A 14,521-nucleotide genomic window follows, 5' to 3' on the forward strand; every position below is an offset into this window, starting at 1 on the left:
TCCCCACCCACACAGAAGTATTAAACACTGCAGCCCTATACAACAGCAACAACTATTCAGAAAAGGTCCACGTGTCTTATGATGGAAATTTTAATTAATTAATTAAAAATAATAAAACGTTTTTAAGTCCATTGACAAGATCCAATTTATTTTATGAAAAAACAATCCTGAAATTACACCGAAGGCAACAGTTTATATTTTAAATCACAGTTAGGTCTAATCATTTTTCTAATGATCAACTTCCTATTAAATTACCTCATATTGGTTCTGACTCTTGAATGTAGATCTGGAACTATGGTGAATAATGCTCATCTGTGATGAGTGTATCCAAAATTGATTACAATTCTACAGCTATACATTCAGTTTTGCTTTGGGGGTTTTAATTTCTGAAAAGCAATTACTAATTCTCAAATAAATATAGGCTAATTTATGAAAGCAACATAATTATGACGAAAGGCATGTGTCCTTGTTTTTCTAACCTCATCTAGCTAGGCTACTGTTAGGCTGTGCAAAAGACTTAAATTGCTAGTGGACCTGCATGGTCACTTAACTGATTTGATAAGTGAAACACATTGCTCAGGCAAATGAAAGGAATTTGAGCTAAATGTATGTGGGTTATTCCTAATTTAAATGGTCAAAATGGTCAACTGGGTTGTGAAAAAGATTTCGTGTAGAATTTGTTGCCCAATGTATCCTTTAGCAATGCAAGGTGTGCAATCTCAAGTGGTGTAACAGACTAAAATGTTTATTGGAAAATGAGCCGCTGAGCAATAGACTATATGCTATTAAATAGACAGACCCTTATAATTATTAGGCCTATGCAATTTCATGGCACAACATATCTGGCAGTGGGGCAAGAGAACGTAGGACTATGTTTGACGCCGTGCCATTTAAACGACAAAATGCAATCTACCTTCAACATTTCTGCAAAAAGAAAGGGGATTAACATTTCTGTGCTCGGGCCAGAGATTAGCTGGGGGCGCGGGGGTTTTAAATTTCATCATCTAAAGAAACAATGCTTCATTCTTAGTGTTTTCTTCTATTTTCAATGTGAGCGGATATAAAGGGCTTACCTTTACCTCAATATTCGTTTCTGTACTTTAACGGACTCCAATGGGGTGTTTTGACGCTTCATATAAAAAATAAACAAATTAAGAACTTTTTAAACCAAAAACTGACGACCTCCTCCTCTACCAAATATTATGCTGGTCACGCGCTGCCACCTTGTGGCCAAAGCGCGCCAACGATCACATATGAAGTCCGGTTGAAAGTTCGCTTTTATTCTAGTGGTCAATATGTCAAATCAATAATCAGTTTCAGATCTTGGCCAAATTAGATGCTTTAGGCGCTTTAGATGGGGAAATGGGGTCAGTGAAATGGGGTCAGTGTGAAACACTTTTCTTTTTACTCATATCGATCAAAGCACATAACTGTCAACCGGTCTGGGTAGGTGGAAGAACCTTAGGCTAATCATCGCCTCTGACACCTCTACATTTCACTCTATAATGAAGAATATGATATTGCGAGCTGCCTGTCGCCACCCGATCGAGAGGCTAATTGCACGGGGTCCTTCACGAAACACTTCCGTATTCGGCGCGTAATGACGAGTACGCTGGGCTACATAAACAGTCTTTGATATATTTTTTTGCTTTATCGACCAGTTTCAAAAAGGTCTTGCTACGTTATGGAGATTCCAGTATTCACTGTTGATTCCTTTACGAACGAACCTTTCAAAGGCAATCCTGCAGCCGTTTGCCCTCTTACTCAGGCAATATGTTTTATAATATATAACTATTGCATGCAGGCTATTCCAAGCCATTTGGTTAATTATTTCTTCCAAAACTGTTGCATGGCATAGCCTATCCTACTGTAAGTAAACTAATCCCAATTCAAAATAGCAATATCTAAACATTTGAGATTATTTCATTTGAATTGTTCTTATTTGCAGTGCCACGAAAAAGGTAATAAGAACTCTTCCTTGTTTTTTATGCAGGAGCTGCAGGATGAGGTCTACCAGAAGATAGCTGCTGAGATGAACCTGTCTGAGACAGCCTTCATTACACGGCTTCACCCAACCGATGACTTCACCTCAGGTGGGACTAGCGTACTAAGAAAGTTTTCCAACTGGAAAAGGACATTACTAATAAAGTTTACGGAATTATGCAACTTGTTCTGTCAGGACATTGAGCAGTCATGATATCGGAAGATATGTGGACTTTGAGCGCTCTCTTGGTTGGTTGAACAGTGGTTGGTTATGGCTCTAAAGTACTGTACTTGGTGGTCAGTCCACTTCTGTGCTACCATGCATTGCCAGTGAGGTTAATGTTTGTCCTTATCAGGAGCACGCTTTCGCCTGCGATGGTTCACCCCTGCCAGTGAGGTTCCCCTGTGTGGTCACGCCACCCTGGCCTCCGCTGCCGTGCTCTTCTATAAGAAAAGTATCCAATCGTCTGAAATTACTTTTCACTGACTTCAAAGTTCCTGCATTAAATGTGTTGTCTATTTGATGGATTTGTCTGAAGTATAGATTAGCAAAGAACAGAAGATATAATTGTGTGTAATAAGTCATTCACACAAACATTTATGGTTAGAAAAAATGTAGGCCAAATATTGTGCCACAGTGAAAACATTTTCCTCCTCTGCCAGAGAACAGTAATTCTATGGTGGTGTTTGAGACTTTGAGTGGAGAACTGTATGTTCGCCAGCAGAGAGATTTACTAGTCATGGACTTCCCCCTCGAACAACCCATACCTCAGGTAGGACATGGAAATAATGGTTGAACCTCAAAAAGCCTGTCTAATAATTTGTAATATGGTATGTGTATGTCTTCATCAGGTGGCCGAGGATTTTAAAGACCTTATTAAAGTAAGTACAAGTTGTTGTTAAATGTTATGCTACACATGACAAAGGTTTTTCTGCATGCATTATGTCTCTCTGTGTGTTTAAATAGGCCACGGTGGGAGACCACCCAGTTCAAGAAGTGTTTTTCTGTACCACCATCAAAGAAATACTAGTTTGTCTCGATGATACCTGCGACAGGTCAGTGTTTGTGAATGTGCTGATGTTGTGTGTGTGTGTGTGTGTGTGTACAGGGTGTTCTACATCAGGGTTGTTTGTGTGTGTCCCCTCCAGGTCAGTGCTGACCAGCCTGCAGCCAAACCACACAGCCCTGTTAGCTAGTGAGAGCAGTGGAAAGGTAATGGGAGTCACAGTCACAGTGCGTGGAGACCCCGAGTGCCAGGCTGGTTATGACTTCTTCTCCAGAAACTTTGCCCCCTGGTATGGAATCCCTGAGGACCCCGTCACTGGTGTGTGCCTTTATGCCAGCAATAACATCCTTGTGGCCCAAGGGTGACCTTTGTGCTTACAAGAGCCAGGTTAAAAAAATCTATCTTACATGAGGATGATGTATGGCTCAGTCAATGGCAGTGATGGTAAACACACATTTTTCACTTTAGGCTCTTCGCACACTTTCCTGGCAAGTTACTGGTCTGCAAAACTGGGCAAAAAGAAAATGCTGGGTAAGGTCGATACATTTTTTAGATTAGTGTATTACTGTATACAGTTTAAAGCTGAGTGCAATGCAAAAACTAATGTAGACTTTGGTCGTGATGATACTAGTATGACACTCCAGTACCAGTCTATGAACGGCAATCTTACTTGTTGTGTCTACCAGCGTATCAGTGCTCAAGTCGTGGCGGGGAGTTGCGGTTGGAAGTGAGGGACGATGGAAGAGTGGACATCGCTGGCCAGGCTGTCATGATCCTGGAGGGAACTCTGTCTCTGTAGTTTCTCTACATTTCCTTACAGATTAGTCACAGGCGTGACACTGACAATAAAAGTGAAATGATGAATTCTTACAAGTGAGGTTATTTTTTATTCATTCAGAATGGTACATGTGTGAGGAATGAGTCCTTTGGTGGCCATGTTCCCAAACATTGTTAGCTCATAGCTGCCTAAATAAAGAAATCTATAACAAATTCTAATTGAAATAAGTGGGTTTCCAATATGTAATTTACATTAAAAAACATTAGAAGAAAAGTAAATATATCCAAATAAATCAAATTAAGTAATATAGTCAGGAAACAGTTCTCATTGCCCTTAGGGGAAATAACTCAGCTTCCCCTCGGGGTCCCCTCCCCAGGTTCCATGTACCCATCGAGCGGATGCAAGGGGCTGAAACGCAGCAGAGGCAAGTCCACCGTGGTGCAGCAGTCTTTAGGATGCGACCAGCCCTCCTTCGGGCGCCGTATGGGTGGCGGTGGAGGGGGCGCGGCCGAGTTCACAGAACCCTGGTTATCGTTGTTGTTGTCGTCGCGGTCAGTGCTCCCAAAGCTGCTGCTCCGGCAGCGGACCAAGAAGGTCCCCCGGTGATGGCGGTGGTACAGAACTCCCATGACGGTCATCAACATCAGGAGTAGGAAGCTCAGCAGGAAAGAGACCACGTAGATGGCTTGAACCATCTCGGATGACGTTGCCAACACACAGCCTAAAAGACAAAAGAATCAATTAGAACTGTTCTACTGTTTTTTTATCAGTTACTATTAAATACCCCAAAAGTCAAACAAAGATTGCAGATCGTATTTCAGAATTCAGGACGCCAAAGAAAGTGACAGTTAAGAGTGTGTGTTTTCTTGTTTTCTTAAGAACAGATTTATGGCAGTGAAAAAAAGGGTACCAGTGTTACTGGGCTGCAGATTGGGGCTACGCTGATGCTTCATAAAGTCCTCCTGACTGTGGCGTTGTTCCATACCGGCAGCCTTAAGGTCCACACACAGGGTTCCTCCAGAACCCAGACGAGACGCGTCCTCAAACCCGGGCCGGCAGCGGCAGGCGTAGGAGCCGAAGTGATTCAAGCATTCGGCGTTGATGTCACACAGCACCAGCTGGGTTGCGCATTCATTGACATCTGTCATGCATATGCGAGCAAACACGTCAACACATGCAGACTAACGATAGTCGCGAAATTCATTCAAACTTAAATTAATTACCATTATCTCCAAGTCAAATCATTTATGCTCAATAGAAGAGTATTGATTGTAGTACCGGTTCTATGTTTAGTTAGGCAGGCCTTGTCTGGTCAAGAAGAAAGGGAGTGGGGTGCCAAGGAATTGGATACATTTGGTCGAATATCAACCAAATCTTCTGGAATGCCTACCTGCAGTGGATAGCGAGATGATCATAGCCTGCTCGAAGCTGCCACGGAGACTGATATTTGTCGAGACCAGCTCCCGGAGAGCAGCATGGAGGGTGCTTTGGAACTTCATCCCCTCCGTACCATCTGCCATCTGCAGCCAGAGGATGTACAGCACTCCAGCACTCAGCCTGGGTAGTATAAAACCACAAACAACTGTTTCTCAATGACTTCATCTTGTAGCTTAATAAAACAACTATATCTCCAAAATTGAGGATACATGTTAAAGTTTGGGTTCAGGTTCAGCACAATGGCAATGTTGCATTTGATATAGAAGAGTTTCTGCTATATAGCATATAGCAGAAAAGGGAAATATATTTCTAGGGGCTCATACTAACCTTTTTATTCTTTTGGAGGATATTGTTATAGATATAGATTGAATGAGAATCTTCAATTGTTCATGGATCTAAAACAAAAACAACAAAATCATAACACAAGTACACGCATAAAACAAATGAGAAATCTTTACAACATTTCAGAAGCAATATAAATCTGAAATCCATATAATCTAATACATTATTGGTATATTTAGCAGCCGATCATCTCCAAAGTAACATACAGGGGGATATTTGACCCTTTGACCTCTTGATCTGCAGTCAAATGCTCAGTCATTGAGCTATATCCATCCAATATAATAATCCAGTGAGATTCACTTCCCACAGCATTACAAGATGACAACTCACTAGTTCTTTTGTTGACATCAGTAGTGTACTCGAGAAATGGTCCCAATGCTCCTCAGAATCGTCCTCAAGGGAGAAGGTGAGCTCAACAGAAACTTCAAACAGATGATCTGGAAGTCATAACATAGGGTGTGCATAGTGGTACATTACCCAAAGTCATAGAACAGTACCCACCTCACAGCTCTCGTCATCTATGCTCTTATGATTATACAAGGGATCTAAATCAAACCTTTGAAACAAATGCAAAATAAAATTTAACATGGACTACATTCTGACACTCACCCCCAGGTAGGTGTGGCACCTCAGTGTGATTGTGGGCGTGTCCTGGTAAAATGAAATGAACATGGGAGACAAACAGTGGAGCTCATATGTTTCCATCAACTATTCTACAAAAAGGAGGCTTTTACTTACTACCTCCTTCTCTGCTGTCTGACAGGAGTTCCACCATGTTTGGGAAATAGGCTATTGGATTACCCTGGTCGTCATCGGGCATGGGGGATGCAATTGTCGGCAGCTGCTCAGCGCCATTCATACTCCATGATGTTTCCTTAACGGGATCTTCCCCTTGGTCAGTCCCGGGTGGTGACACGTAATGGGACCCCTCCACTGAAACCACGTCGGCTGTGTAAGACGTGTGTTCCTCGGTGGCAGGGGGGACGTGTAGGGAATGAGCGTCCACACTCCTGCGTACGTCTGACTGGATGTGTAGGCGGGTATGAGGGTTTATGACAGACTCTGTAGCTTGGACACCTTTCGAGTACATGTTCAAAGACGGCGAGTGGCTCTCCACCTCATTGGGGAGCTGTATTGGGGTTCGAGAGGCACTCCTCCCTAATCGGGAGGTCCCCAGGGTGGGTAGTTTTGCTATGGTGGGGGTGGAGGTAAAGGCGGGGGTGAGAGGGGAAGGAGGGCTTATATCCCTGATGTGGTTGACCATTCCTTGCCAGGTTAGATTGTGCGGAACCTTCTCCACTACTGTCTCCTCGGTCCTTACACCGCTCCACTCATCTTCCTCAACCTGAACAGGAGACGACCGAGAGTGTTTCTGTTGAGTAATTGGTTCATCTTCATCTAATGGAAGCTCATTGGACACAGAGGTGAGCAGGTCAAAGTCCTCCTCCATCTCATTGTAGTTTCCCTGCACTGCCGGTGTGGAGCTTTGCAGAAAAATGGTGTGGGTAGGTTCACCCTCCTTGGTGGGTACGTACGTCGTAAAATCTCTCTGAAAAATGGTTGGCTTTACCGTCTCATGCTCCACATCTTCCTTCATCCATTTACCGGTTCCCTCTGTGTCGTCGCCATGTGGCTTGTACATAATTGGTGGTGCAAATGCTTGGTACCTCCCATAGAATCCTCTAAAAGGAGGGATGGGACTTCCTCTGATGAGCAGGATCACATGGAGAGTATTGGACAGGGATGTGTACTTGGCCTCCTGCCAGCACTTCTCCAACACCTTGTTTCCCCCAGACACCCCAGAGGGCTCGGCCAGTTGGATCTGGTCTAGTTTGAGGTGGCAGGCGTCAGGGGGGGTGAAGTCTTTCAGGTAAAGCCAAACATGTTTCCCAGGGTGTACTTGGATGGTCCATTTGCACCACAACGGAGGGTTGGAGCACAAGTAATCAGGGGAGAAGAACTCTCCGCTGTTACCTTGCAAGACCCCGTGGCAGCTTCGGAGGGCAAAGAAGGCGTTGCCATCTTCTCCTGAAGAGAAGGTGTAGAAAGACAAATCAGAAAACTGTTTTAGCGCAGTACCCCCTTCCTCCCCCCACAACTATCATAATCAGGTAGCCCATCCATGAATTCAGTTTCACAACTTCAATATTTTCCCTTGATGGTATGACAAAGTATAATAGATTAATCATTATTTTTTACCTGAAGACTCATAAGCGTCATTTTCATTTGTCTATGGAAGAAAAGAACTAGTATGATTAAAATGTAAATGTTTTCAGATTGTATAACACTCGAGTGGACGTATAATTGCGAATGGGAAAGTCTACTTACAAAAGTAGAGTCACAGAGCTCGATAAATATGCCAAATATCAGTAGAAATATAATCATAGTTTGCAATCTATTACGATTTAGTAGCATTTTAGACAACTTTGTCTTAACTATAGGAATATTTAGCAGTTTCTTCCGCCGCACCCGCTGAAGATAGATAACGGTGGGGTTTTTTTCGATTTTCGCCAATGGTGAACAGTAACACCTGAACTATATTTTCAATTAGAATAATTGATGTGGCATACGTTTACCCCTTACGTTCATGTGTTTCCAATAAGAAGAGAGATTCGCACTCGACCAGTAGATGTCGCCATTCTTCTTCCTCCACTTTCTAAGGACTGCCTGCATGGAAAACTTCTCCAACTGCTACAACACCACACAATTTAAGGCAAACAAACGTTCAGAGAACTGTGTCCTCCAAGGTTTTTATTTATTTTAATTTTTTAGCTCAGGTCTTATAATTATTATACTTATTTTGTTATCTAGTCAATTTTTTCATTTTGAGCCCAAACAAACATTAAAGCACTTCACTGTTTTCAAAGTTTAAACAATTATTTATTCTTCTACAAAAACGAAATACAAGGTTGCCATTTCTTAACCTTAAGCCACTTTGAGAATAATAACATAAACAGCAAAAGGTAGAAAACTTGTTTTAAAATGATTTAATTATACATTTCTCTACGTCCATGGAGCTGAAAGTATAAACCCCGATAATTCTAATAAAAGCTTGGTATTGAGAGAGCAGCACACACGTCAGTACTATTGTAAAGAAGATCCTCTTCCACAGAATGCACATTTTTCACAATTTCTTATCTTAAAAATGTCCAAAGTTCAATCATTGACAATAACCATAAATGTATTATCAAAACATGTGCAACTTTAGATGTCAACGATCTAACCAACACAAACAACACTAACAACTCTAACCCACCTCTCCACCTACAAATGTACATTATAAATAGATGTGTCAAGTGCAAATATACCTATAAAGAATATGAACACCCTGGTATGTCGCATTAACAATACTATTGTTGTGAGCAAATTCAGTAGTATACAATGTCAGACAACACATTTTCTGATCCAGTCAGTCATAAAGCTGAATGGGGACACACAACACACCACATGACCAAAACAATAACATTTAATACAGTAGGTAGCAAAGACAATGAAGCTGTCACAAATACAAACCTCTTTGAGGGTCAATCAAAAAACATAAGGCAGCAAATCAAACCCTGACCTCAAAGCTTTGTTAACATTCTGCTACATCCACTGTTAGCTTGCCAATGTCTGCATATGGCCAAGAAGAGACAGGACTCAAGATCTACCTGCAGATAACTGTCTGTTGCCATGCTTAGTAATTCAGACATTGCTGAATGTAACCTGAACGGTGGCGTTTTGCATAGAACTCCAATACATTTCTTTCAAATAAAGGATTTAGATCAAATAATTGTATATCTAACAAAACATTTAGGTAGATTCTAGGACTGTCTCAAATCTCCTTTTCATTCTAAAAGAATGAGATTGTAAAAGAATGTACGGAAATGCTGTACTCTTAAGTTGTTGCCTGATTCATACAATTACGTGACTTTGATGCCATGATAAAAAAAAAAAAAGGTGGGGACAACTGACTACTACACAAACGATCACTGACATTCAGTGTCAGGATTGTTGAGCCAAGCCCATACCTGAATCATTTCCTGTGGCGTCCTACTGTGAACTAGCATCAAGCTTTTGTAGACGCACGGGTTATTCCTGTACTTTTCCTCAATGTCAAAAGTCTGGAAGCCTTTGTGTTTCTCTGGGACCAGCCCCAGCCTTTTCATACACATCCCCGTGTACACGTCATCGATGGGGTAGAGTGGCACTTGTTGGGAGATGTTGTAGATGCGAATTCCCAGTTCCCCCGAGTACAAAAACCCTCCACCCCCCGCATAAGGCGGGTAACCCCCGACAAACACACTCTCGGGTATAAAGTACTTGAGTTTCCTGTCCCTGTGGGGGCCGGCGTTGGTAATCACATCCCCTATGAAGAGATCCGTGGCTTGTTTTCTTGGGAGACCTTTTAAAAAGTCTAAAATTCTCAAGGTGTTGACAAAGACATCATCGTCCCCCTTGAAAATGTACTTGGTGTTCGGGCACCTCTTGTTCAACCACTCCAAAAAGAGTACATCTTTGAGAGTTAGATTGAAAAAGGAGTCCCTGAAATCCCATTGGACTATGTCTCTGTGAAGCTTTGCCTCATGTCGCAGCATCCCCGAAAGGTCTGGGAAGTGGTCGACAGCTGTGGAATTGCCCAGCAAAAACACAGTGACCACTGTTTGATTGGCTAAGATGCCCGCCTTTCCCCAAGATTCACGAATGGCCTGCCGGCGGTCAAAGTGGGACGTAAGAGACTTGATGGCCAAAAGTAGGAAGGGTTTGCCTTTACACACATGGGGCTGGTCCATTAACATGGGGTACGACCGGCAGCGCATATTCAACAGGAAGTCTTGGAACCGCTGAGGAAGGGAGTTGTAGTCCGAGATCTTTGTAGTGATGCTGTAGTCCGGTTCACAGGAACCAATGGGGCTTGTGTTGTTAAGCCAATCAGGGAGCTCAGAGAGGGAGTCGTTGGCCAGCACAGTCCTAATGAGGGGGTTGTAGAGGAAGTCCAGCCTCTGCTGCTCGTTGTTCCAGTAGGACTTGCTCACCGTGTGCTTGCTCCAGAACTTTGTCGAGGGGATCCGAATCTTCTGACTCCCACCCTTCTCCTGACCCAGGTTCAATGACACTCCCACCAGGATACAGATTAAGATATTCAGCATCATCATGAGACACAGGACCCTTGATTTCCTCTGCCCAGCATGCATCTTTTCTTCTTCTCTCTGGGCCTAGACATAAAAAGAATACAAGGAGCCAGTGTTAACAAGCCATATTACAGAGCTTAGATAGCATTTGCATTACAGCAGCTAGCAAGTTCTAAGTCTTTTAGACTTACAGAAAGCCCAGGAGGAATGGCAACATTTAGAAACATAGAACGGGCGATTTGTAGCGTACGCTTTCAGCCAAAGGTAGAATCAAGGAGAAAACTGTTGAGGCACGTCAATCTCTGTTGCTTGTTCTGTGTTTGGCCTGCCACAAATGAGGCCGCTTACCATGCCTAATCCTAAAAGAATAAGCCATGCACATTTTTCTTCATCCCCCTACACTTTATGATGTCCGCCTCTTATTCCTTCTTTTTTCTCATACCACAACGTATTTCGTCCCCCTCTCTTCCCGCCTCATAATGCCAGAGGGGCATCATGGGTTCTCAATTTGAGCCTCCTCGTGACACCAATTTACTTGTCTTTGAGTCACAGTATATTGCTAGACCCACACACAAAAGACCATACATTTTATTCGTACGTCATCATCCGTTTTTTCCAGTCAGGCTTCAGGCCTAAAGGTGTCACCCAGGGTGAGAAATACTGAAGGCATGTATAGAACCTTAAAGGTTATGGCCACAGGATACATTCAGACCAGCAGATAGGGGAGTTACGATTCAACGAGTCCTGTCCTTAGTGCTATGACTTGCTATAGCTCCTCATGTAGGAAAGTATAGGACCCAGTCAAAGCATGTACAATGCATTTCTCTGATCCAAAAAAGAGAGCCAAGAAAAGCTCAGGGTGCAAAAAGAAAATAGGTCACCCAGGGCTCAGGTCTGCTCCACACTGTGCACACAATCCACAACTAACCTGTGAGCTCTGGAAGATGATTGAGCAATCTGTTTTACTGGTGTTCCAGTCTTCTTAACCCATGTAGATCATCTGCAAGGGAGTGGCCCGCAAAGACATAGAAAGGGGCTAACCAGGAGTGTGTTTTTACAGCCACCTGGAATCAAACACAATAACACAGAATGTTAATATTAGGAGAGGGGGGGGGGTTGTTGTCTGAGGTAGGCTTAGAAAAATTGGTCTCACGCAGGCCTAAATTCTAAGAAATCAACTGAAAGCTCCCAAGGAGAACAGGTAGTGTATTCAAGCCTGTTGCTAGGGCAAAGCCTGGCTAACAGTATTGTAATAACTGTTAATAAAAGTTGCTTGACAAGTTTGACAAAGCAAGCCTCAAACCAGAGAGAACGCATTACAGTACCTAACCTAAAGGTCCCATATATTTAATGTATATGTATATATAATGTTGATGGTGTTCACAGTCTGCTGAGGACTGGGCATTTACACCACAGATTCACAAACATGACTCAGGCCTGCATTACATTAATGTTCTGCTAATGTTTTATACCCATAATTAAGGAGATATATTGAACTGTAGGTAAACAAGCTTGTATAAAAGCACAAGCTGGAAAAAAGGGGACTAGTCCACAAACCAGTTTTAAGTTTAGTCATTCATTTAGGTGTTAGTTTAAGTCCAAGTTTGACCTGAGATACCTTACATGCCCATACCTGTAACATGAAGGTGTTAGCAAAACTGTACATGAGTCTGATACAAGTCCTTTGCCACCAACAAGTCAAATCTGAAGTTGATTGTTTCCTAACATTTAAAATGACACACCTATTCTCAGTAGGGTATATTTGGAAGGTTATTTGAGGTGAGGACTTTACAGAGTTGTCTTGTCTGATATAAACTGGGCAGCTATGCAGCAGCAGCTGGGATATCAAGATTATAGTGGAGGCAACCCTGACCACCATCCAGAAGAAAGAAGAAGCCTACTAACCTAAATGAAAAAAGTTCAATTTCTCCACATGAGTGAGAGAATTCCCCAACCCAAAATTGAAATTATCAGAGGAGCGATAGATTTGCTAACCCTGTGCCCTCTACTTGCGCTCTACTCCAAATACTTAGCCAAACACATATTCCTGACAGACTATTGATTGACAGAGGCCAAGGGTAGGCTCAACAGTTTAATAAGAGGGGCGTAACAATTGCGAAAGCGAGTAGCAGAACGTGTTTTGCACATTCAAATTCATACTGCACACTTGAATGCAATGTTAAAGCTGAGCGATACAGGTTTCACACGCTGCATATATTGATTCAATACAGAACTATACGAAAGCAAATGTATTCTTTAAGTACAAAAAAAGCTTTTACAGGGATGTCTGAATGGCAATGAGAAATTCTCATTCACTCAATGCAAGACTATAAGACCATGACCATGATATGGGTTGATGTAGCCTAGGTGAGCCTACATAAGATTTCACTATAAAAAATATTATAGGCTATGGGCTATTAAATGTTCTGGTAAGCAGAGTCTACTATCTAAAGCGGCCATAAAACCACATAAGAACCATGAAAACGGAGAATGAAGTCCAACCAACCCAACCTGCATACCTGCAGCATAAGCCTACTTCACCTGAATGGCACATTTTCCGTTCCAGTGAGTCATGTTGTTGAAGCGCATAATCTATTCTGTGCACAGGCAGAGGTGTCTTTTCTTATCCTGCCCAAAGCTGTACTCACCGAAAGACACGATAATCATAGCCGAAATCAATCCATTTTTTTATGAAAGCAAAATAAAGTTTCATGAAAAGTCCATGGCCAAACTAGTCTCTCCGATATTTCTTTGTGTGTCCACAAGCAATAACCCATGCCATATCGGAGAACATTATATCAATCGGCGGACGGCGAAGTGGGGAGTAAAAATAATATTTGTAATTTCCTACGCGTTTGAGGTAGGTCTATTAAAAAGGCTCCTCCTTTTGACGTTGTGCTTTTGGGCGGCGGCGAGCTCTCTTGTGCTGTACGTGACTTTAAAGTATTCTACGTCTTTCCAGACGATTGTTTTTAGGCCATTTCATGTGGGAGCATTCATGGAAAATAATAATATCGTATCGTTGTCTACTCCTGGCCAAGTAAATGTCTTTCTGAACCTGTGTCACAAGACATCAACTGCCATGTGAACGGATTGTGGCAGAGCATGCGTGTATTCCGAACCTGAGGAGTAAAAAAAAAACAGTTTTGATTTTACACTCTGGGTGATTGGTTTGTTAAACGTAGACTGAGAGACTCGAGAGTTGAATGAGGTCACAAATAGATTCACAGGGCAAACCTAAAGTGATCATGGCATCATTGTCATGAACTTTAGTAACCTCCCTTTACACAAACTGACCAGGGGCGGATCTAGAGATCACCATTCGGGGTGGCAATGGGGTGGCAAAAGGAAGTTGTTGGGTGGCCTCCTGGAGGCGAATCAAACCCAGAGTAGGGGGGTACAGTACTCCCTATGGTAATTGATTAAGCTAGAATATTGTAGTTTAAATTAAACAGTAACATTAATATTATTTATTGAAATGTTCTGTAATGTACAAATAAAACTTTTCCATGGGAAGATTGAGGTTCATGTTGTTTAATTGTAACTTGTTTCACTACATGCTCTTATGGTTCTTCCCTTTGGGACTCTTTTTTCACAATGTATGCTTCATGTTTTGGCTACCTGCAATGTTTGGGGCTATCTCGTTGTTATGATCAGTGACCTATGCACTTTTTTAAAGCTCTCTCTTGGAAGTTGCTTTGGATAAAAGCGTCTGCTAAATGCATTTTAAAAAAAACTGACCACCACGGAATTACACCGGTGTAGACGGGTAGAATCTTGTCTCGTCCCTGTCTCTAAGGCCTATACAGTTCAATTGAATTAAATTCACTTTATTAATCCCTGAATATATTCAAGAATGACTG

The 14,521-nt window shown here is 42.3% G+C and overlaps 3 protein-coding genes across 6 annotated transcripts; 1 reads left to right on the forward strand and 2 right to left on the reverse strand.

Moving 5' to 3' along the window:
- Positions 1 to 1,570: 1,570 nt before the first annotated feature.
- On the forward strand, positions 1,571 to 3,860 carry LOC124483544 (phenazine biosynthesis-like domain-containing protein 1). Of its 2 annotated transcripts, none has more exons than XM_047044037.1 (9): positions 1,571 to 1,768; positions 1,994 to 2,093; positions 2,340 to 2,438; positions 2,647 to 2,756; positions 2,836 to 2,865; positions 2,951 to 3,039; positions 3,133 to 3,308; positions 3,459 to 3,521; positions 3,677 to 3,860. In XM_047044037.1, exons 1-9 carry the CDS (start codon positions 1,685 to 1,687, stop codon positions 3,787 to 3,789), a joined length of 864 nt encoding a protein of 287 aa, XP_046899993.1. In that variant the 5' UTR covers positions 1,571 to 1,684; the 3' UTR covers positions 3,790 to 3,860. The 2 variants fall into 2 exon arrangements, with proteins under 2 accessions (XP_046899993.1, XP_046899994.1); XM_047044038.1 differs by having other exon boundaries at positions 1,575 to 1,869.
- Positions 3,861 to 4,115: 255 nt separating this feature from the next.
- zgc:66455 (uncharacterized protein LOC393502 homolog) lies at positions 4,116 to 8,178 on the reverse strand. Its single transcript, XM_047044271.1, has 9 exons — positions 8,131 to 8,178; positions 7,747 to 7,777; positions 6,286 to 7,575; positions 6,157 to 6,198; positions 5,878 to 5,984; positions 5,533 to 5,600; positions 5,159 to 5,325; positions 4,679 to 4,909; positions 4,116 to 4,489 (listed from the first exon to the last, which is right to left on the reverse strand). Exons 1-9 carry the CDS (start codon positions 8,134 to 8,136, stop codon positions 4,116 to 4,118), a joined length of 2,316 nt encoding a protein of 771 aa, XP_046900227.1. The 5' UTR covers positions 8,137 to 8,178.
- A 103-nt stretch (positions 8,179 to 8,281) lies between these two features.
- Positions 8,282 to 13,690, reverse strand: LOC124483543 (N-acetyllactosaminide beta-1,3-N-acetylglucosaminyltransferase 2-like). Of its 3 annotated transcripts, none has more exons than XM_047044034.1 (3): positions 13,307 to 13,688; positions 11,587 to 11,722; positions 8,282 to 10,742 (listed from the first exon to the last, which is right to left on the reverse strand). In XM_047044034.1, exon 3 carries the CDS (start codon positions 10,719 to 10,721, stop codon positions 9,516 to 9,518), a length of 1,206 nt encoding a protein of 401 aa, XP_046899990.1. In that variant the 5' UTR covers positions 10,722 to 10,742; positions 11,587 to 11,722; positions 13,307 to 13,688; the 3' UTR covers positions 8,282 to 9,515. The 3 variants fall into 3 exon arrangements, with proteins under 3 accessions (XP_046899990.1, XP_046899991.1, XP_046899992.1); XM_047044035.1 differs by having other exon boundaries at positions 13,178 to 13,688; XM_047044036.1 differs by lacking the exon at positions 11,587 to 11,722 and having other exon boundaries at positions 13,307 to 13,690.
- Positions 13,691 to 14,521: the final 831 nt, after the last annotated feature.

This window comes from Hypomesus transpacificus, chromosome 21 (genome assembly GCF_021917145.1).
Source record: "Hypomesus transpacificus isolate Combined female chromosome 21, fHypTra1, whole genome shotgun sequence".
Classification (NCBI taxonomy): Eukaryota; Metazoa; Chordata; class Actinopteri; order Osmeriformes; family Osmeridae; genus Hypomesus; species Hypomesus transpacificus.

Coding starts and splice junctions, on each gene's coding strand:
- LOC124483544 (XM_047044037.1), top strand. CDS start 1,685: ATGGAGATTCCAGTATTCACTGTTGATTCCTTTACGAACGAACCTTTC. Junction 2,866..2,950: donor ATTTTAAAGACCTTATTAAA/GTAAGTACAAGT, acceptor GTGTTTAAATAG/GCCACGGTGGGAGACCACCC. Junction 3,309..3,458: donor CCCTGAGGACCCCGTCACTG/GTGTGTGCCTTT, acceptor TTTTCACTTTAG/GCTCTTCGCACACTTTCCTG.
- zgc:66455 (XM_047044271.1), bottom strand. Junction 6,199..6,285: donor AGACAGCAGAGAAGGAGGTA/GTAAGTAAAAGC, acceptor TCATTTTACCAG/GACACGCCCACAATCACACT. Junction 5,601..5,877: donor TGATGTCAACAAAAGAACTA/GTGAGTTGTCAT, acceptor TTTTTGTTTTAG/ATCCATGAACAATTGAAGAT.
- LOC124483543 (XM_047044036.1), bottom strand. CDS start 10,721: ATGCATGCTGGGCAGAGGAAATCAAGGGTCCTGTGTCTCATGATGATG.